Here is a 23,917-nt window from a genome sequence, read left to right on the forward strand (position 1 = left end):
TTATACGTTAAAGATCAAAGAAAAATATAAATAATATCACGATTTTAAGATAAAATATAGATAAAACAGCTGATCATTAATGATTCTTGTTGCATTCATTGAAAAAAAAACAAACAAACAAATGCAGCTAGTGACCATTCATAATAAGTTCAAAGCTTCAAAAAGTTACTAGAAAAGTAGACAATCTAAGGTTAGGTTTGATCAATCCCTAATTTTCTTACAAAAATTCTATAAATGTATACCTAAAAAAAAAGAGCCCTTGCAAATACTCGTCCAATCTTTTTAATATAAATTGAAAAAATGATTAGAAAATTCTATTGGAATTTATGGTCTTTTAACAACCATTTAATAAGTGTAGGATGATTAAATGGCTTTAAAGGGGTATTATAATACCCACGCATATATACACACGACGCATTAACACGCGTTAATCGAACAATTTTAATGTAGGTCAGTGTTCGATTTAAAAATAAAAATAAACATAAAAACAAAATGGAGAATATTGTATATATATATATATATATATTACGCATTTTTATAAATAATTTATAAACAAATGATATTGAAAATGTTTAAATATACACACAAACAACACGCGTAGTATTATTGTTTGATAAAAAATAAATCATAAAAAATTCTATCTTGAAATTGTATTTTAAAATTACAGAAACAGTCGATTATCTCGATTATCTCGCTTATAAATTAATATAAATATATATAATTGGATTGACGTTATAAAAAGTTTAAATAGAAAAATAATGAAACGTTGATATAAATGCATACGTTTATTATTGTTAATCATCATGCATTAAATATGTTAAGATGTTTTCTCGTTACGTTATACATAGATTGTTGTTGTTGTTGTTATTATTATTTGTTAATTGTGATGACAACAGAGAATTAATTATTGTCGGATAATCGACGTTTAACTGTAACAATACGTAACAACAAATTCATTTTGAAAAAGAGAAAGAGAGAATAATATTGTTTGTACGTACACGCAAAAATCAGCTGTTACTACTGTGTAGAAGAAGACTCTCGTGCTAATTAATTTATATTATAATATAATAAATAAATAAAAGTTATAGTTTATATCAAAATTAGTATTATTCCTTGTTGTTGTTGTTGAACATTTTCTTTTCTCTTTCTCGCTATTATTTTTATTTTATACAAGACGAATTATTACGTTATTGTCGCGGAAGAAGATGATATATATATCAACGACAACGTTATGAAAGTTGATTGAAAATAATTTTTATTCGACTTGAAAATATAAACCTAATTTTAAATTCTTAGAGTAATTAATTAATTATATATGTTAAGTATTATCTTGTTTTGTTTTTTTTGTGTTTTTCTTTTCTATACTTTTCCTTTTTTTTAAATCTCCATTTTATTTTTTTTTATTTTTTTCATTTTCTATTTCACCACAAATCTTACGTGTTACAATTAACGACGTTGAACGGTACAAAAGCTACAATTAATATAATTATGTATAAAAAGGAGGGAGATTTTCGCGTGATTTTCTTCGATGATGAGATTAATTATAGATTTTTATTCAATGAAAAACCGAAGCTTGGTGGATAAATTTCTTACGCATATAAAGTTTTATTATATTACTTTTTTATTCTTTTTTTTTTTTGTATTTTTTTGTATTTTTTTTTCTTTTATCTTTTTCTTTTAATGCATCGTCGTAGTGCGAGCGAGGTGTGGCGACGAAGGGTTTTTTTTGGTTGGTTGGTTCTCTTTTTTTCTTTTCAGTTTATTATTCATTCTTTCATTAATAGGGATGATGATGCGTTTATATTAAAAAAAGGATCTGGATAATAACTGATCTTAAAAGACACACACAATAGTCCAAGTTGATCGTGTTTTTAAGAGTTTTATTTTATAATACCATAAGTCTAAAGTAGTCTTTAAGATGTATGTGATTTGTGTGTATGTGTATGTATTTTGTGTGTCTGTGTTTGTGTACGTGATAGAGAGTGTAAGTATGCGAATATGTATAGTACGTAATGTAATTCGTAACGTGTGTTTTTCGTTTGTGTCGTGCGTGGTCTTGCACAAGACAATAGAAATAAATTATAATACTGTGACCGCATATTATTAAAAGGGACGTTCCTTTCGATGACGACAACGACGACGACAACGACGATGAACGACGATAATATACGATATAGATGAGAAAAACCAACTACTCGTCAAACGTGAATGAAAAATATATATATATATATATAAAGAGAGAGAGAAAAGGATAGAGTTACAAATAAAGAAATGAGGAAGGAAATAAGAAAACTTGAAATAAGAACAAAATAATAAGGATTCTCTCGCTTTTATAGGTAAATAATGACGAGTAGGTTGTAAAGTAGCGGAATCGTCATTGAAACGAACGTCTAAATCTTGTTTTTTTTTTCTTCCTTTTAATAACGCAAGAGCAAAGGTCATAACTTACTTCCATTGCATCGCGCGAGGCCACCCACCACACACGCTGCTGGGTAGTGTAGTGAACCTCGAGATATTAGCTCGGGGGCGCGAAGGGCCGTTCACCGCACTACGATCCCGCGCATATCGGGACTTCGGGGAATGATAGTATGGGAAAAGGAATATCAAATGCATTTAGAAGCACTTCCTGTGAACGATGGATGGCCCAGACTCGTCATACTCTTGCTTAGAGATCCACATTTGCTGGAAGGTGGATAGCGAGGCGAGAATGGATCCACCGATCCATACGGAATATTTCCTTTCAGGTGGTGCAATAATCTTAATCTTCATGGTGGATGGAGCCAAGGCAGTGATCTCCTTCTGCATTCTATCAGCGATGCCTGGGTACATGGTGGTACCACCGGAGAGAACGGTGTTAGCATAGAGGTCCTTACGAATATCGACATCGCACTTCATGATTGAATTGTAAGTTGTCTCATGGATTCCGCAAGCTTCCATACCCAAGAACGATGGTTGGAATAATGCCTCGGGACAACGGAATCTTTCGTTGCCGATGGTGATAACCTGACCATCGGGAAGTTCATAGCTCTTTTCCAAGCTAGATGATGATGCTGCAGTAGCCATTTCTTGTTCGAAGTCCAATGCGACGTAGCAAAGTTTTTCCTTGATGTCACGTACAATTTCACGTTCGGCCGTGGTGGTGAATGAGTATCCTCTCTCGGTGAGGATTTTCATGAGGTAGTCGGTAAGATCACGACCGGCCAAATCGAGACGAAGGATAGCGTGTGGTAATGCGTATCCTTCGTAAATCGGAACGGTGTGAGATACACCGTCACCGGAATCCAATACAATACCGGTGGTACGACCGGAAGCATACAAAGATAGTACAGCTTGAATAGCGACGTACATAGCTGGTGTATTGAATGTTTCGAACATGATCTGCGTCATCTTTTCGCGATTTGCTTTAGGATTCAATGGAGCTTCCGTAAGGAGAACTGGGTGCTCCTCTGGTGCTACTCGAAGTTCGTTGTAGAAAGTGTGGTGCCAAATTTTTTCCATGTCATCCCAATTGGTAACGATTCCGTGTTCAATCGGGTATTTCAAAGTAAGGATACCTCTTTTAGATTGAGCTTCATCTCCAACGTACGAATCTTTTTGTCCCATGCCTACCATGACACCCTGGTGGCGTGGTCTGCCGACAATGGATGGAAAGACGGCACGAGGTGCATCGTCTCCGGCAAAACCAGCTTTGCACATACCGGAACCATTGTCAACTACGAGTGCGGCAACTTCTTCGTCACACATGTTTGTTTATTATTATTTTCCTGAAAATAACAATCATAATTAGTCTTTCTGTATTTGTCGACATTAATTTAATTATTATAAGTTATTACAAATAATAAGATATTTTTAAGAATATATAAAACTATATAGATTTATTATTTTATAGAATTCTATAGTTAAACATCGAGTTGTGTATAGAATAAACGAACTATCCCGTGGGGCGTCGGAGCTACCTGAGAAGGGAACATTTCAAGATGGCGTCTAAGGATCCTCACCGTACTAAACGAGATTTCAAAAAGAAAGTTCTCACCTTCCTTTAAAACCATTGTAAGATAAACGTGAGGTAACAAAAGAAAAGGAAATCGATACGGTCAAGGAAAAAAGATAACAATTATTATTATACCTGCTGTACCCTATTGTTCAAATAACAGTAGTATAAGATTTCTACAAAACAAGAAAAAAGGAAAGGAAATAAATCAATTAAAAATTTTAAATGGCAAGAAGAATATTAAAAGGTAGGAAGGAAAAAAAATTGGAGAACCGATATGGGCGAGTCAGGCTAGTGTACACGTCACGATGGAATGACCGCACCCTTGCCCCGCCCTTCCCCGGCTAAACGGTCGCCAACCGATAAAGAATTTCCAATCGTCTGTAAAAAATACGTTGTTTTCTCGGTATTTTCCACACCTCGTATATAAACTTCCTATCTGATTTTCTTTCGAAGTTCCTTGAATAATAAAGGATCCTAGTTTTCTTTGTAATCGATTCTTGGAAAGGAACAAAGATCGAAGATCGAGATTGTGATCGTCATCGATATAGAAAATCGAAGATTCATGGCGTCACAAGCGCCATCGAGCGGCAAACAATGACGAAATAAAATCGTCAAGAGAAAAAGAACGGCTTCGTTTAAAAGAGGTTTAAAAGAAGAAGAAGAAGAAGAGAAGCAAAAAATTCTCTCACAAAACACCTTTCCAATAATATATGACTCACGCGCGTTTACATAGAATGTTGAACACACCCCACTTTTGATTATTGACTTTCTATTGACAAATTGGAAATGTATTTTAAAGAAATAAACGAACACTTTGGAAACCGATCAATGTTGCAGCACTACGAAGAAGAAGAAGAAGAAGAAAAGGAGAGGAATCCTTTCAGACGGTTGAAATCTATGATTCTTCTTAAAAATTTCTTAATATCCACTATACAAAATGCAATAATAATTCTAATATATTAAAAAAAAAAAAACAAGAGAAAAACACCACTTGCTATACTAAATAGTCTTTGTTGTAAAAAATCAAAGAACTTACTAAGGTACGCGTTAAAATAGAGAATATATAAGATATATTAGAGAGACTTGTTATATGTACAAGTTAATAGGAAGAATTCAGTGTCTTCTTGTTCGTCCGTAATAACAACCGCCGACACTGTTGACCGATCTAGCACCAAACACAGAGTGTAGCTTGACAGAAAAGCGCTCAGTGTATTATACGAAGAGCGTCGTCCTCTTGGCAGACCCTCTCTACCATTCTGATCGTCGACCAATAAGGGCAGGACACCCTCCGCCAATCCTGGCTCTCTTTACCATATATGGAACTGCTCTGCCACGGTGGGGTTCACCCCACTATTTCTATTTGCAGCCCCCACTGCTTGCACCACTCCCTTGCGTCTCTCACAACCCTCACCACCATCACTACCACCACCACCAGCAACACAATTGTGCATTGGGCTTGAATTGCCTGAACCGAACATCTCACAAACTCTTCTCTCTTGCCAACGTGCTACCTTCTTCCCTCTCTACCCTTCCAACCCCTCCTGAGCCTCTCATCTTCTCTATCATAATCCTCCCTACTCCCCTCACCTAACCTTTCCTTCCCTGCACCATTCGTTTCTTTCTTTCTTTCTTTCTTCCCTACGACGAATGTTCGCAAGAAATTTCTTCTTCTGTTCGTTGTATGTGTGTGTGTGTATTCCAATATCAATGAATTTCTCTCTCTCTCTCTCTTTCTTCTTTTTTTTTTACGCGATACAAGGAATGTCATTTCCGGTAACGGGTAATCTTTTCGTATGCAATATTGTGACGTTTTAGATTTAAAAAGATAAACGATATATTTTTCAAAAATAATTCCTTGTTAATAAAGTTTTAATATACTTCAATTTTTATTATCAAATTGATATATGGTTTATTTCTTCCTTTTATTTATTTTTTTTTTTACGTTAGGAACTTTATCTCTGTTTCGTTGTAAGACGATTACTCATCGTTGGATTATGATAATTTATCCGTTATCTCGTGGAATTTTTTTCTTAAGTATTACTATGAAGGACACATCAGAAACGAAGCAGCCACGTGCTTTCTAATATTCAAGTTGTAAGAATCTAATAGGTGAGATCATTTTCAAAGCAATGCAATGAATTAACATGTCTAACTTTGTAACAATAACAATAAGAAATATTAAACGATATTTTTTAACAATATTTTAAACGAAACTGAGAGATATTCTTTTGTTTTTATTTTTTATTTTATTTAACTGGTTATTAAGAGAAACTAGTTGGAAATGTTACGTTAACAAAATGCCGAAAGATTTCATGTTTTTAGTGGCGTGCATAAATGCTAGGGATTTGTGCATTTCTAAATAGCAGGGGATGGAGAGGGGGTGGGGGGTAGTGGTGGTTGGTGGAATAGGCAACTGTTAAATGACAGTACAAAATTATTTTTTAATTTGCGCTTAAATTTTGATGTGCAATCGTGAAAGATGGGTGGGGGGAGGGGAGGAGGAGAGGGGGGAGGAAGATTGAGCAAACTCCAATTTATATTTTTTATTTGTGTCCTACGTGCTTGGTGATTAAAACACATTTTGTGACGAGAAATTTTGTTTTTCACAGGTGAAGATCACCAAACACTTTGACTTTTTAAAATTATTGGTTAAATAATGATTTGTTGAAAAATTATTAATATTATTATGAAAGTATTTTTATTTTTAAAAGGTGACGTTTTAAATTTGTCAGAGAGAGAGAGAGAGAGAGAGGGAGAGAGAGACTCTCAATTGATTTCAGTATTACCAATTGAAAGAGTCAACGGACGTGCTGAGAATTTGAAATGCGAGAAAGGAAGGAAAGAAAGAAAGAAAGAAAAAAGAAAAGGAAAGGAAAGAATAAAAGAGTGTCGAGGATCACGCCCCTGGGTACGACCATGATTATGTCCCAACAATAAACTCTTTTCTAATTTTACATTTCATGGTCGAATTTTGAAATCTTTTAATCCCTAGGTATAAATAGAAATATTTAAAAAAAAAAAAAAAGGAAACATTTGAAAAAAGAAAAAAAAAAGAAAAAGTTGTTAAAAAACTAACGTTGTCAACACTACTATTGTCGTGTAGAAATTTAAAAGGAAAAAAAAAACAAGATGTTAGAAAGAGAATTATCGTTTTAAAGTGGTTAGAAAAAAAAATGTGTAGATAAAAAGAAGATAAAGAATACAAAAGAGAACTTAAAAAAAGAAACCTATGGTGTGTTTATTTTTCTTTCTTTTTTTTTTTTTTTTTATCTCTTGAGCTATTGAAAAGGATATATAGAGGATGATGATGATGATCATTAGTGGCACATAAATCGTAGATAGGTTAGTGGCCGTGTATTCGTATAAGCGTGCGAGAGAGAGAGAAACGTACAAGAGAAGAAGAGTATATAGAACAACTAGTGCTATTAATAAAGCACCGTTTGGTCCGCGACCACCTGCGAGGAAAGAGAAGACGACTACGTGTTCTGCTAAACGTGTGTTGTGTCAGGGGAACGAACGGAACGATGAACGTACATGAACGTACGAACGTACGAACGAACGAACGAACGAACCGAACCGAACGACCACTTGACGCCGGCAACCTGTCGGATCGCTTCAAATGGCCCAAGCCCAGTTTTCATCCAATTGAAAAAGAAAGGATTATCTTATTTCTTTTTTTTTTAAATAAAACCGCGTAAAATCAAATATCGATTAATTGAAATAAGAATGATTAACGATAATAATCGAAATAAAAGAATCTTTCGAGAAATTTCGAAGTTGTAACGAAAGAGAGCAACGCCCTGCCAACATGGCCGGTCCCGTCGTCGTTTTCTCGTCGTTCACGCTACCCGGCTTCTTTTCTTATCTCTTCTCGTATCGTTTTTCTGATAAATTTTATTATATAGAATGAATATATATGACACATACGATAATTATTAATAATCTTTTCAATAAAAAATACGTTAAGTTTAAGATTTAAAGGGAAGTTATACAATAAGGGACTTACCTTTGAAAAGGAGTTAGGAAACACAAAGAGGCGTCGAACTGGTCGAGAGAGTACACGTCCGTTGATCGACGAAGGGCCACCACAAGGATACTACTTTCAGGCACGAAGTACGAATGAGACTCGAGGGGTCGCGAGTTGCGAGGACTGTGAGCGAGATCGTGGCTCCTACCGCGTCCTGTGGACTCGCCCGTAGGTGTGGTCGGTATACCACGAGACTATGCGATATACTTCAGACCGATCGAATAATATAAGCATGTTTTTTTTTTATTTTTATTTTTCAAATTCAAAGACAATATGAACATATACATAATATGCATGATAATATTTAGATTAATTATTAATCTTGTATCATCGGTTGTAACACGTATTATCATTTTTTTTTTCAATAGAAAATGATGTTCATCTCATGCGAGACCCCCCTCCCACCCCTTTCGGAGATTGGAATGGACTCGTCCAGCCGGCGGTTCCCCCACCTTACGGATTCACAGCTCTTGCCATATATGGGCATAAAACGAAAGCGGCTCGCTGATTGGTCGCTCAACCGGCTGCCGGCTAGATTCTCCAAATGCCGCTTCAAACTATACGATACGGGGAGTATAATGCCTTCTGGATGCGTACACACTAGTACGTAAGGGTTCCCCGCCTGACTGACTAACCGTTCTAAGAATGTGTAAGTAGAAAAGAGAATATGTGTGCATATTATCGTGCGTAACATACTTACGTGTATATATCTCGTAACGGAGCTGCATACGACATACGATCATATGCACTAATATACATATATATATGAACGCACTCATCATATGCACGCACCTATATATATATATATACAAGTATGCATGCATGCATACATACAACGTTTACATATGCACATATATTTGTAGGTACGAAAGGAGAGTACTCTCCCAATGGTAGGTACAGGGTGAGTCATGAGAAATAGTCAGAAGTTTTCGTGAGACTGCGCTTTCCTTTGACTTCAAAATGTTGTTCACACGATTAGCAATGCTCCATGACAGAGAACACCTCGAACTTATTCATTTCATAATGTATAAGTCAAATATCCATGTATGTATATAGATATTAGTATCTTTCTCTTTAATGTGAGAGTGTTCTTGACGTATTTTAATCGCATTTTACCATTTAAATATATTATAGGCTTGAGTGCAAGGGAGAACAAAAAAAAAAAAAAGAGTAATAATTTAAGTATTTATTTATGTTATCTACAAAAGAGACTCATAAACTGTTATCAGTAGGAGAAACGATTAAAAATAATTCCTAAAATGCAAGGTTATTTGTTAACAATTTAACAAAATAGGAAAACAGTTTTTTTGTCAACGTTGTTATTTATTTATTTTTTATTTTTTTTTAGATCTTCACATCTTTTGTTTCTTTTAATCATATTTATGAGAATTATTACAACATTTGATTGTCTATTTATTTTTTTGTAATATTGTTAGATAAAATGTTGTTGAAAATAACACGTAATACGAATTTCCATTTAAGGCTTGGAGATTCATTGAATCATATCTGATTTATAATCTTTACTGATAAGTATGTAATCACAAATGAACAAGAAAACAATATTTATTATTTACCGTTAAAGATGATTAATTCAATTAAAGTATGTATTGTCATGTATAAAACAAACAATATAATACACAAATGACCTGGATAAAATGTTGCTCAACGATTCGAATAATTTTGATTGCATTTTAATTGAAATAAAATACGCACATTTAAGAAGAAATATGAGTAAAGTGATATGTAGAAATGACAATGTTTAATAATGTGTTTCTTCTCATAACATTTGTGATTATAAAAAAAAGAATCATATAATAAGTAAAAAAAAAAAACAAAAAAAAAATCTTTATCGAATAAAAAAACGACAGATGATTTTTTGACGTTCGATGTCCTATCCAATCGAGTTCGCTTGTGCAGCCAAGCAATTCGAACTAACAGGATTATATCGACGTGCATATAATGTTCCCGGAAAAGAAACGGACGAACCCTCTTCGTCAGCAGTACTGCAGCATCGACCAATGATAAAGAAGATATTTTTTTTTTAGACATAAATATATATAAAACAACCCTCTTACATTCTGTACAATAAATAATTATGTAATTAATTTTAATTCGAGTTGTATCGAATTTAATTACAAGGCTAGTCAAATAACAATTAATTCAAGATGGCTCCCCTCTCCCCTGTTTAGAGTCGTCAGACTGACTTACATATGATTTTAATTATAATTAATTTTATTCATAAATAATTATACATATTATTATTATTATCATGGTAAAATGTAAAGAAAGAAACCAAAGGAAGAATAATTAATTATTCATAAAAAGAATGACTTCCTCATAGAACTATGAACCTGGCCAGCGAGTAAATGTCTCCCTTTCATGTATTTCTTGTACGGAAGATCGGCCAAAAATAGATTCAAGGGCGCGGACAAGGGTGCACTGGACTATTGCCACGTCACGTAGGGCTTGGCTACAAGCAAGAGTGCATAAAAGTATTTGCCCTTCGTATATGTGTTAGTATGAACTCTCTCTTTCTCTCTCTCTCTCTCTTCTTATCCCTTTCTCGTATTCATTTTCTCTTTCTATGAGGTTGGTGAGTCGGTGCGTTCGCGGGTGCAGTGTCTCCTTGAAAATCGATACGATGCCGGGTATCCGTGCAGTCTGCGCCCCGACGACGACGACGACGACTACGACTACGACGATGACGAGGACGAGGACGACAACGAAGATAGCCGAGTCGGTGAACGAGAAACCCACGTGGCGAAGGAGAAACGTCAGATCGCGAAGGGCTCTCCTCGCCACCTCGTGTTTCGAGCCCTCGACGATCAATGCCGTTGAATATCGACCGATGGATGGTCAAGAGAGACAGAGAGAAAGCAACATGGAGTCTGGAATAATAAAACGGAAGAAGATAGAGACAACTACTGCTAGACTTCATTTGGTTCATTAATTTAACCTGTCTCTCCATATTGGACATATCTCACTCAATAGAATCGTAACGAATAATATCATTCTCTCTTTCACACAGACTACAAATATCAAAGTCCAATATTTTACTAATAATTCTAGAAAGCTCTACTACTGGATTGAAAAAAAAACATTGTAGAAAAGAAGAGAGTAGAAATTTCTGTTAACTCGTGTGTCTGTCTTAACATGTGAATCTTGATTGTATTATTGCAAGTAGATCGTAACCAACAGGAATGCGTGTTGTATACCTCGTGTACATTGGAATACCGAAAGGAAACCAAAGACAACGGAGAAGTTGGTCGCGTTCGACCTGAAAACCCAATGGCCCGCGTAGCCTCGACCTTGTCCACCAAATAAGGTCCCGTTCAAGGTCTTCGGGGCCTTGCGTAAGGCCCCCATTTTATACTCGTGCGAACCAACGTTGGCATAACGATCAGTTTCATTTTGTTTTGTTTTTTTTTTGTATCAAAAAGGAAAGATTTTTCACGTTTACAATATTATCAACAAAATCGTCATTAGATAAAAGAAAATGATAGAAAAAAAAAAAACTAAATTCACTTCTCGATATGGGCGTGCCGTGCCGTGGCGTTCGCGAATACGTGCCGTAGGTAACGTCTGCCTCTCCGCGACCGAAATCAATACAGAATGCGACGGTAAGTTCAACGTACCCACCCAGAAGAGGAACGCTGAAGGCTCTTTCCCCGTTGGACGACTACGACGAAAATCCGTCGGGATACCCTCCAGACGATCAAATCGTTTGGAATCTTACTTTGGAGGTCGTAGACCTATCTTAGAAACCCAACCCTCTAACATCTTACCCAGGACTTTGACTTTCAGTTAAGAAGACTCTCTCTCTCTCTCTCTCTCTCTCTAGCTTGTCTCCAATTTCCTTTTTTTGATCCTTTACAAACGTGCCAGGACTTACTTTTGCCAATCTAACAATTGTAAGAAGTGAAACTTTGAGTAGAAATGGGACTGGTCCAAGTCCTGTCTTTGAAGGATTTATTATCCTTAAATACTTTCTATATAGAAAAATTTGAAAAAAAGAAAAAAAGAAAAGAAAGAAACCAACTAAATCCAGGTTGAATCAGAATGAATTTGAACGATTGATTATCTCCATACGTATTTTATTTTAATTACAATATATTAAACTTTCTTAATTAGTATTGAATTCAATGTCTCAATTAGCCTCGAAATGAAACATGTTCCATCTGAAGAAATTATTTACGAAATGGTGACGATGATCAACCATGTAAATAAATATTCTTATTTTCAGATAGCAACATAAACGCCTCGTTAAATTCTTAACAATTAATACCACCGAAAGATCTACGAATGAAGTAACTATTTCTTCTGTAACAAACGAACGGTGTTCACCGTTCTCGCGAAAATTGGCTTTTTACGGTAAACGGATCCTTGCATGGTCATGCTCCTCTTCGTTGTTAATCGTATCGGAAGAGTGATCAGATATAACACACCGGTAACTACTAACTATGCTCAGTTTCTTCATCTATTATCTCTTCGTGCCAACTATTGTGAAATATTACCTTGTATATATGTGAATGTGTACATGTATGAGCACACCATATTTTTTAATTCTATTTAGAAAATGATTTTTAAAAAAAGTCTCTTTATCGTTTATCTACAAATGAACTTTTACATCAAATTTATTTTATGTGATTTTTCTATATTGTCAAATGATTCTTATCTTCAAATTGATATTTCGAAACTATTTTCGAATTTAATTACATTTTATTGTTTTAATATATCACTTGAAGTAGATTCACTGGGACACAGACTTATAGATAAAACTTCAAAAGAAATCTTCATTAAATAAGTATTAAAATCAACATTATTCATTTCTATATAAAAACCAAACCAAATCAAATCTCGTTTACATATTTAAGTAATATGTTTTTGATATTTTTTTAAACTTTCATGGATAAGAACAAGAAATTAGTCAAATAGCACGAATCACTTGGATGCAGACGTCATTGGTTTGAATCATCCATTGGAGTTTGCCTTCGGCTGTATTCACAAACCATCTCACGCAAACTATATATATATGTATATGTATATGTGTGTGTGATGATACGTATACACAAGTATTAATGTAGATACCAACGAAACGAGCTTATTATCATCATCGTTGCCTTTATCGTCAGCTGACTTGTCACGACCATAACGACTACTACGACAAATACTTGAAAGAAGAAGAAGAAACACACACACAAATATTACACACACAATATATATATATATATATATATATATATATATATGCATTTGTATACGTGTGTATGAAATATCTTTCTATCTTCGTCTCTCTCATACAAAGAACAACTAAATATAGCAATCGCGTTATTTATCGTCGTCACTTCGAGTGGCCGGATTCTTCGCATGCTACGCGATCGCCATTGAAGAACGTTGTCTCGATCTTATACCATCTTACTATGATCATCTGTATTTTATTTTTTTATTTTTTTTTTATTTGATTTTGTTTATCTTCTTCTTTTTCTTCTTATCTTCAAATAAATCTTACGATTTTTCACGTGGTTTACAATTTGAACATAGTTTAACACCTATGGGATGATACCTTAACTCGAATTTTAATCAAACATGCAAACATTGATTAAGTGTACACGAATAATATTAGTAATAATAATAATCTTTGCTATTAGTATGATTATAACGTAGTTTGACATCACTGAAAGATGTGATGCGTCATAGAAAAAATCGTCATTAGTTTTTCTACAAGTACAAAAAATAACAAAAATATTTCTACGAAAAGACTGTGAGATTCTTTGGGATTCCATTAGTCTGACTGTTACTTCATAAATTCCTTTCTAAAGAGAAAATTTAGTTTCAAAAAAAATATAAGAGAGAGAGAGAAGAAGAAATTTGAATGTATTACAATTGTAACAAAAAAAAAAAAAATAGGAATTTTTTTGAATTCTTTTTTAATATTAAGTTTTTCTTTTTTTATCAGTGACTGATAAGATTAGCAACTATTAAAATTGAATATTATATTCGTTTAACCTAAAGATCATAGGTTAACAATTTAGAAGAAGATCTATATATGTTAAATAATATAGTATATATATGTTAATTATATTACTATATATATTACTCTATATGTTAATTATATAATTATATATTAATTTACTATATATGTTAATTATATTACTATAGTATATTACTATATATATTACTCCATATGTTAATTATATAACTATATATTAACTTACTATTTATGCTAATTATATTACTATATATATTACACCATATGTTAATTATATAACTATATATTAACTTACTATATATGCTAATTATATTACTATATATATTACACCATATGTTAATTATATAACTATATATTAACTTACTATATATGCTAATTATATTACTATATTATATTACTATATATATTATATATATTGCTATATTATATTACTATATATGCTAATTATATTACTATATTATATTACTATATTATATTACTATATATATATCATATATATGACAATATATATGACTATATATGTTAATTATATAACTATATATGTTAAATAATTAATGAACAATATTTATATTAAGCAATTTCGTAATATAACTTATTTATTATTTTAATTTATGAAAATGAACAGAAAAAGAGATAGATAGATGATAAAAAATTATCATATTAAACAAATTACGGAATAGAATTTGAAATGTTTGGTAATGTGAAGTAATATAGTTGGAGACTAGTATTACGAAGGACGAGAATAAGAAAATTTGCAAAAGACGACCTCGAGATAATCATGATATACGTATAGTGTCGTAGTTGTCGTCTACTTCGTCGTCGTCGTCGTCGTCGTCGTCGAGGTCAGAGAACAAGTTGGATTCTTCGTGAATTTGACCTTGTAGTCTAACATAAGACACTGAGTGATCCAGAACAGGTAGACAACCGGTAAAACGTTGTATATATGTTGCTCGAGCATGGTTAAAACGTTGCATGTTTCTTCCAACGTATGTATTCATGTATGTTGGTAAGTTAGTCGCGTTCTTGACTTCAATTTCCTCGGACAGTTCTTTGTAAATTCGCTCAGAAAAGGGCAGGGAGAGGGGGCTGGGGCTGGTGGGTCAAGGATTCAGAACATGGTCGTAAAACGTCAAGATTTTGACCAAAAAAAATAAAGATATATATTATTTTATATCTCATTCACATTTTATAATAAATATGTAATTAAAAAGCAAAACAATTTTTCTAAAAGATTACATTTTAATTTATAATTATTTATAACGATATTATATCCGTGAGATTAATTTATTCTTTTAAAGACGTATTAATCTTTGATGATGATGATGATGATGATGATGATGATGATGATGAGAAAAAAAACAAAAATAAAACTTAAGAAAGAAAAATCTTTCCTGGTAGGTTTTGCTTTTCGCAGCAGTGTCGAGTTTTGCGGTCAGACAAGATGGGCACGGTGTTAAGAATTTCTCATAGTTTATTATTTGCTTTTAAAGAAATCTATCTTGTTGCTGCTACTTGTTGTTAATAAGACTTAAACCTATAGAAAAAAATGTTGAGGTTAACTTGAATTGCAACATTTTGAGGTTAACTTGAATGGCAATATATAAATATCGTTAAAACAATAAACAAATCTAATTAGAGTTTTATCAATTACTAAAATTTATAAAAAAAAACCTCAAATTTTACAATTTTTTGAATGTTGTTGTTACATTTATTAGTATGAATTACATTTGTAAAGGATTTAATGATAAATTTTAACATTTTGTTCATTTGACGATAATATTATCATGAATTATACAAACGGAATAAACATAATCGATCCTGGCTACCTGTCCAAACGGAAATGGCTATTTATAAACGACGAATGCTTCTTGAATTCTTACGAACCTTGATGGAAATGGAAGGTGGGAGTGAAAAGGGAGGAATACGAGTCACGATACAATCGAAACGTCCGGATGCATCTTCCTAAAGTTTCTTTTCTGTTGGAAACAGGAAAGACATCTACATAGAAAATTTATATACATACTTATTCACACGTGTGTGTACTACTTAGATAAATAATAATTAAAATTATTTCACATTCCTTAGGAATGTTCATGCTCTCTTGAACACGGTGATATGATGATGATGATGATGATGATGATCAGGGAAAACCAGTTTGATAACCGTTAACTCATTTCTAATTAAAACAACATTTAGAATCATTTGTTTTGCAATAAAATGAATATAATGGGTTGTCTGAAAAGTTTGTGGAAAATTTTCGGTAGATGGCAATAAAGTTGTTTTGCTAAAAAAAACCTGAAAAGTTCTGCAAAGATAAAATTTTGAAGTTAACTCTAAAGATGGAGGAATAGTTGTGAAACAAAATGGCACTCATATATAATTTAATAAATATAATAATTTTTGTTATAATTTTATTACTTATATATAGGGTTGTCCGTAAAGTTCGTGCAAATTTTCGATAGATGGCAATAAAGTTGTTTTGCTAAAAAAAAACCTGAAAAGTTTTGCAAAGACAACATTTTAAGATTAACTTTAAAGATGAAGGAATAGTTGTGAAACCCTCATATATAAATTATTAATAAATATAATAATTGTTATTATATAATTTTATTACTCATATATAAAACTGAAATACTTGTTTACATTTCAATCATTTAGTCAAAATCTTCACAAACTTTTCGGACAACCCAATAACAACAAGTTTAGGAATAAAACGCATCCTGGTTACTGAGATGCAATTTTTTTTTTCTATTTCTAGGTAGCTACAGATAAGGTAGAAAATAATAATAAGAAGAAGAAGAAGGAAGAAGAAGAAGAAGAAGAAGAACCGACATTATATTTGAACAAGGAAACTGGTCGCATTTTTATGTAAGTGAGACGCACTGTCTTCACAGTAGAAGTATTGCTGCCCTACTTTCGTATGTAACGAGAACGCAGTGCACTTGGCCTGAGACGTTTATTCACACGCATGCATGCATGCGTATTCGTGTTCGTGAAAACACACAACATATATAACACTTATATAGAAAAATCTTAGGATAGTTGATTATCTTTCAAGTTCGCACGATCTTTTAAGGGAAACTTTCACATTTCTTGCTTAGATACACACACACACACACACACACATACACAAACACATATCAATTACTAATCCTAAACATTGCGTTGGAGTTGGATTTTAATTTGAAATCTACCGATACTTCATAAGGTATATTTAATCCTACAATATGAGTGATCAAATGACTCACATCAAACATCCAAATATAGAAAATGATTTGAACCAATCAAATTAATCTTCCTTTTATTTAAAAACAAATGAGCTTGTGTTTGGTCATACCTTTTTAGAAAACGGGATTGTTTTAACCATCAATTTGGATGTTACATTTTGTTTTTTTGCTGAATAAAACCAATTCAACAACTCGTCTTATTCTTTAGCCCCGTGCTCCCACCACCCATTCATCGGCAATGATCTCGCGAGTAGAATTGTCGTCGGGTTGCAAAAAAGGAAAAAAAAAAGGTACGAAGCTGAATGGAACTGGAACGAAGTGCAGGTTCGTTAAACCGGTAGGCAAAAACTGCCGGATGAATGGATTGGTGGTGGTACCCGAGTGTAGGTTATACTCTCGTCGTCGTCGTATAGAATGAGCGGTTAAGGAAGTGAGGGGAGAGTAAAAGGGAATACCAAGAGGGAACACCAGGATCGTCGCCATTGAATTTAGAACCCTTAGGGTTTAAACACTCATAGTTGAAATCAATAATTTTAATGATTGTTGAAAAATCTTATATGAAGTTTTGTTCAAGTGTAATTGATGATCTAAACGTCAACTAATATTAAATAACACTTGACAACAGATCCCTCATCCCCAGGTCCTCATCATCGAATCTGCAAAGTGTGCATTCTGTAATTTCACTTTCTGTAAAACTGTATTCGCATGATGATGAACTTTTAAGTGATACATGAGCTTCCGAATTGATATGGTAGACATATCTAATGACACAAAATGCAAACTAACGTGTTTATAATGGCACAAAGATATTCTTTGTTATACACACGGGTATATTTTATATTCCTATAAAAATATTTATAAGATTAAAGCATGGTTTTTTAAAACCAGGGAGAGGGTAGAATCATCAAGGGTTTGATTGTACTAATGGAACTAGAAAAGACTTTTCTTAAAAAAGGTCCTAAAGATGTATCATTGAATTTGATAACAAAGAAAAGAATGTTTCCCTTTGTTGAATGTCCCATTCAAGATGATAGGGGCTTCAGGGTTCAAGGTTGTTGAACCAACTGCATTATGTCCAATAATATTCTACCGTAAACCCATCTCCACAATCCTATTGTCCAAAAGAAAAAAAAAAACATACATCATTCCACATGTAATATTTATAATTATTTTGTCACCTGTATTAGTTTACATGTGTGGTAGTTGAAACGGTCTCGTAAGATAAGCCACAAGTCTAACGGCACGATACGACCGCATGCGTTCCACATATTTTCCAAGTTCAAGTTTATTAAAATGTATATTTTTTTTTATTGATTTCTTTTTCTACAGAATAAAAATATGATAAAAGAATGAAATCAAGTAATGAGAGCAATCAGGATTTCTTTTCTCACATTGTAAAACATGATACTTATATATATATATATAACTATGCAATTAATAAAACAATATTTGCAAGTTAAAATCACGTGAGATTGAATTCAATGAGGTGAGAATAGTTTGCAAATTTTCTTCATCGATGATAACTTTGCCATTGTTTTTTGTTTTGTTTTGTTTTGTTTACTCAGTCGGTAATATCGTCGAGAACCTAAGGAAAAAAAAACGAAAGAAAGAAAGAAAGAACTATTCTTACAAAAGACTGAGAGTTACAGATTATCAAAGCACGTTGCACTTTTTCAGTTCACGAATGGAACAACTCTCTTCGTGTTTTAAGTTGCCCTGGGGCGTTAGGAACGCGGGAGCCTGGAAACGGATCTTGAGAAGCAACGGACCCCAGGGCCGTATCTAAATCTTTTACCTGAACAAAACAATTTGTTTTTTTTTTGTTGCATTCTTTTTATCATGTTTTTTCTTAAACAATTTTATCATTCAAATATAATTAACTTTAAATAATCTTTCTTTTGAATTAATGAGGTTAATTTATAAAGGAAAAAAAAAACAAACAAAATGAGATTGGTTCAAGTAACGTTTGATGTATACATTTTATTTTAGACAAGATACGAGCCTGAAAATCGGTCAGAAGAACCTGCTTTCATCGTGACACCTGTCTACCCGTTATATTTCTATACTATCTAGTCGAATAACTCGATTCTTTGTGAACTCCTACATTTCTTTGCTAGAAATAACTTTAATCCTAGTGGGTGGGGTTAGGAAGGGAAGACTATTTGTACTTTCTATGGAATACTGGTGATACTTGTGGATAAAAAGGGGTCGACATTTGGTCAAACTTAAGTAATCCTTTGGTATACTTTGATCTCAGGAATCCTTTGATCAACTATATAATATATATATTTATTTATTTTTAGATATAAAAATTGAGTGTCACACATTTTTGATTTGCAATGAACTTTGAAATTATTGAATGAAATTTGTTTGATTTTTTTTTTCAACTTAGCATGTAGGATTATTTGTTGTTTTTTATTACTAATATTTAAAGGATATCTAAGTCTTTAAAGTACTGTAATTTTTTCAATAGATGGCACTGTATTGCAATTCAATTATTTCACAGTATTTTTCAGATTTTCATATGGCATAACTAACCTTGTTTTTTATATATTTTTTTTCTTCTGTATTATTACTTTATATATTCCATTGCAATTGTTTTATTATTTTGCATGTTATTATAATTTACTAAATAATTTTAAAATTGATATTAAATCAATATTTCATTAAATTAGATAAATGATACAACAAAAACAAAGCTATGGGTTAGGATACTTTGATATGTAAGAATGATTTATATACTTTACACAATATAAATTAATAAAAGGTGTATATATAATAATCGATACATGTCTATTATAGGTTAGTCTATCATATAGAGATTGGATTCACTACTGTTCGATAGTAAAGTCTAGTCGAGAACTCCCTCTTTTGGGGTGGATGAACGAGAGAGAATACGAAAGAGAGAGAAAGAGAGAGAGGAATATGAGTCTATACATGAAACTCGGCTGGCAACCGATGACTCACAACGATGAACTAACTGCAGATGGGGAACGTTCGAATTTCAAACGATATGGTATAGTAGTTTTCTACGTCCTCTGAGTTCTCTTTGCAGTAACAGCAACAGCAGCAGCTGTCCTCGATCATCGAAAAGGTTTCCTTACGAAAACGTTCGGCCTTACACATACACACACACACAACCATGTTCTATATCTCTAAACATTACTATGTTTGCCTTTTCAAACTGCTACTTTTGTTTCGGAAATGTTAAGACCCTTAATCCAAAAGGCTTAAAACCCTGACCACCATCTTTTCTTGTCTTTCATTCAAGTAAAAGGGAAAAAGATTTATCTACTAATTATAGTAAGAAGCTTGAAGAAAATTTACTACCTACTGTTCCCTTTTCAAAGTACTCACACATCCTTGATCTCTGATTTATCGTGAAACCCTGTATCATCCCACGAAACTCTTTATCTATTGTTCTTCAATCCTATCATCAATACAATTACAATGATAATAATAATTATCATTTAAATCCCATAAATATCAACAACACCTTTTAATTAATTGACTTGTCTTCTTCATTCTTACGTTACTTCAAATATAATTTCATGAAAACGTTTGAAATCATTTGAAAATATTAAACGTCATTATAAACAAAAACCTCGTAACTGTCCTAACGTCAATTTACTTTTTTTTTTTTTTTTTTTTGATACATTTCCAATACCCTGTCAAGTGAATCAAGAATAATTTGAGAGAGGGTTTTTTTTTTGCAGAACTTGGGTTGAGGGATTGAGAGGGGTGAGTTAAAAGGGATGGAAAAACGTATAAAGAGAGAGAGAGGAGCGTGCGCGAATCAGCCGAAAAGCAGAGACGACTACTCTCTCCTCTGGGCCCATGGTGTTTCACGGCTGTAGAGATCGATGAGAGACGTCTGCAGTGGTGGCCACCACGCCCAGGCACGAGGAGTGGTGGTAACACCATGACTCACCCCATGCAGAGAGAGAGTTTAAAGACTGAACCGAGTGAGTGAGAAAGCGAATGATTGAATGAGTGAGTGAGATACAACACCCCCTTGTGGCGCCGTTCTAGTCATCGAATGAGAGACACCCACAGCAAGGATGCAAGCTCCTGTTTCTTTCTAATATCTTCTATCTTTATCCTAAATCCTAAAACCCCTAGGTCCTATGGGTTCTTCCAACTCTGTTTTCTCATAAACGAATCCTCCCTCACCTCCCCCACACCCTATACCCCATACCCCATGTGCGCGTGGGTAGACACGCGCCACACACGAACCCCCATTAGAAACTCACGTGATTCTAGGCCTAACTCAACAACGCTACACATTGTTAGCTTCCCAGTTAGCTATATATATTTATTTTAAATGTTTATTTATAATACTTTAACGAACGAAACGTCTATGAGATTTTTTATAGCTTTAAATAGAAATATTCTTTTCAAATCGATTGAATACAATTGAATTCGTTCGACTGTACACTCATGAGATCTTTCTTTTTCTTTTTTGGGGGGAGGGGTGGAGGGGGTGGGGGTTCTCTTATAAATCTCATCAAAATAATTCCATCTCGTTGCTAGGATCGGATTGGTTCAGGGAGTATCTGTAATTGGAATACAGTTTCGTAGTTTCCATTGGGATCAAATGACTTTGATGATTTTTGTTTCGTATTGAAAATACACTTTTTTGTTTGTACATGCAATTTGAAATCTGTCTTTTTATTCAAAGACACACACACACACACACACAGACACAAAGACGTTCGTTGATCGTTAGAAATCGGTTTTCTTTTCTTGGTCAATTGGGAGGAGGTGTCGGAGGGGAGGATCTTTATGGAGAACGTGTTTTAAAATAAAAGTGAGTCAGTGTGTCGTGTAAATCATATGAAACATTTGTTAATGATATGTAAAGTAAAGTTGGGGAGATCGTTAAAAGATTTTTCGGCACAACTTTTACATATGTGTGTGTGTATGTATGTATGTATGCATATAATACCGTATTATAGGACGCCAATGAGAAATTGGCCGTGAAACGGCAAAGTCAATGACTTGGTGGCTTGGTTTAATTGACTCTACGACGACGGGATCTTTTCACGGCTTCAGAAATCAAGGTCATTCACGGAGACTCGATCGAAGTGCGCGTCGCAGCACGCTGTGCGTATGCGCGTCTGCATCTGCAGACATAGTTTTATGCGTTTTCTCTTTTTTTTTTTTTAATTAACTATGTATATTTTTATTTTTATTTTGTAATTTGTTAATTAAACCTTTGTTTTTTAGGTTATTTTTTATTCGAAAGATTTATATTTGAAGATGTGTGTGTGTGTGTGTGTAAATTTGATATTACAAATCATCCTTTTGAAACTTGGTAATTTTCTATGGGGCAGGGAAAGGGGTTTTGTTTCATTTTTTTTATTTAATAATTGATAAGAAAAATTGTTGTACAATATGGTACATTTATTTGTCATAGTGTTGGTTCGTCATATTGGTAATCAAACGATTTTGATTAGAGTTGTAGTATAATGGACACCAATTTGAACAATTTATTTAAATGAACGCAAATAAAGTTGAATATATATATATATATGTATATGTATGTTGTTTGGAATTAATTTAATAAAAATGGACTTTGATCTCACCTTATATATATATATATATGTATATATGAAATAAGGAAATTGGTATCGAGAACATTTATGAGAACGGTTCATCGTTCTTTGGTAGAAAGTTATATTCTGACCTAGTGACGCATGAGAAATCACGGAAACTACTTTGCAGATATAATAATAATAATAATAATAATAATAATGACTATATATATATATATATATATATATATATATTTATTTATTTATATATTCGTATACATATATTTAAAAAACGTGAAAGCATTAATAATAAAAATAACTCCTTCATTTTTTCAATACTCTTCCTACAAATAAAATAAATAAAATAAAGAAAGATATTTGAGGTTAGAGTACAAAAGGTTTTGCAATTGAGACAATTTTTTACATAATTATTTGATAAATTTTGTACAAAATCGATGTCGAATAAAATTATCATCCAATAGAAAAAAAACAATTGAAGAAAAAAATAAATCATCCAAATTATATTTTTTCCATAATTTAATTAAAATTGAAAACGTACATGATGATAAATGAGATAAATGAATACAATTGGTTAATTTTGTACAAAATGGCGTCGAATAAAATTATCATCCAATAGAAAACAATGACACAAAAAATTGCAAACCATATTTTTTTTATAAAATCCAATCAGAATTGAGAACTTACAAGATGCTAACAAGAGATAAATAAATACAATTGGTGAATTTTGTACAAAATGGCGTCGAATGAAATTATCATCCAATAGAAAACAATTAAAAAAAAACAAATCCCAACCATATTTTTTCCAAAAACTAACCAAAATTGAGTATGAACAAGATGATAAATGAGATAAATAAATAAAAAAAAATAAAAATTGAAGGAAAAAAAGAAAAAAGCTAAAAGTAGAAGACATTTTCTTGGAAATTCCGAGGAAATGTCGTATAATTCTATTTTATTTTTTTTTCTTCATTCTTTTATCTGAAATCGATAAAAACCTTTTGGATTGTGAAGTCAGAATAAGGTAAAGAGAGAGAGAGAGAGAGAGAGAAAAATGAGAGAAAAAGAAAAAGAAGAGTTGGTATCCGCAAAAAGAGAAGTTCCCCTTCCTGTGGTGGGACACCACCA

General features: G+C 32.9%; 1 protein-coding gene and 3 long non-coding RNA genes across 8 annotated transcripts; 2 read left to right on the forward strand and 2 right to left on the reverse strand.

Moving 5' to 3' along the window:
• Positions 1 to 1,863: 1,863 nt before the first annotated feature.
• LOC107069560 (actin related protein 1) lies at positions 1,864 to 8,154 on the reverse strand. Of its 2 annotated transcripts, none has more exons than XM_015326986.2 (2): positions 8,001 to 8,154; positions 1,864 to 3,764 (listed from the first exon to the last, which is right to left on the reverse strand). In XM_015326986.2, the coding sequence occupies exon 2, from the start codon at positions 3,742 to 3,744 to the stop codon at positions 2,614 to 2,616; it is 1,131 nt and encodes a 376-aa protein (XP_015182472.1). In that variant the 5' UTR covers positions 3,745 to 3,764; positions 8,001 to 8,154; the 3' UTR covers positions 1,864 to 2,613. The 2 variants fall into 2 exon arrangements, with proteins under 2 accessions (XP_015182472.1, XP_015182473.1); XM_015326987.2 differs by lacking the exon at positions 8,001 to 8,154 and adding an exon at positions 5,031 to 5,239.
• On the forward strand, positions 8,050 to 10,942 carry LOC107069561 (uncharacterized). Of its 3 annotated transcripts, none has more exons than XR_001476132.2 (3): positions 8,050 to 8,189; positions 8,390 to 8,670; positions 8,885 to 10,942. It is a non-coding gene; the product is annotated as an uncharacterized LOC107069561 (long non-coding RNA). The 3 variants fall into 3 exon arrangements; XR_001476131.2 differs by having other exon boundaries at positions 8,060 to 8,198; XR_016178021.1 differs by having other exon boundaries at positions 8,060 to 8,193.
• Positions 10,236 to 13,228, reverse strand: LOC149031145 (uncharacterized). The gene is made up of 2 exons (XR_016178022.1): positions 11,237 to 13,228; positions 10,236 to 10,909 (listed from the first exon to the last, which is right to left on the reverse strand). It is a non-coding gene; the product is annotated as an uncharacterized LOC149031145 (long non-coding RNA).
• Positions 13,229 to 14,584: 1,356 nt separating this feature from the next.
• On the forward strand, positions 14,585 to 22,466 carry LOC149031146 (uncharacterized). 2 transcript variants are annotated; one of them, XR_016177996.1, is made up of 5 exons: positions 14,585 to 14,937; positions 16,769 to 16,878; positions 19,913 to 19,960; positions 20,040 to 20,253; positions 20,954 to 22,466. It is a non-coding gene; the product is annotated as an uncharacterized LOC149031146 (long non-coding RNA). The 2 variants fall into 2 exon arrangements; XR_016177994.1 differs by having other exon boundaries at positions 14,586 to 14,926.
• Positions 22,467 to 23,917: the final 1,451 nt, after the last annotated feature.

The sequence above is a fragment of the Polistes dominula genome, unplaced genomic scaffold (assembly GCF_049000335.1).
Source record: "Polistes dominula isolate Pdom_NZ unplaced genomic scaffold, Pdom_raw_medaka contig_80, whole genome shotgun sequence".
Classification (NCBI taxonomy): domain Eukaryota; kingdom Metazoa; phylum Arthropoda; class Insecta; order Hymenoptera; family Vespidae; genus Polistes; species Polistes dominula.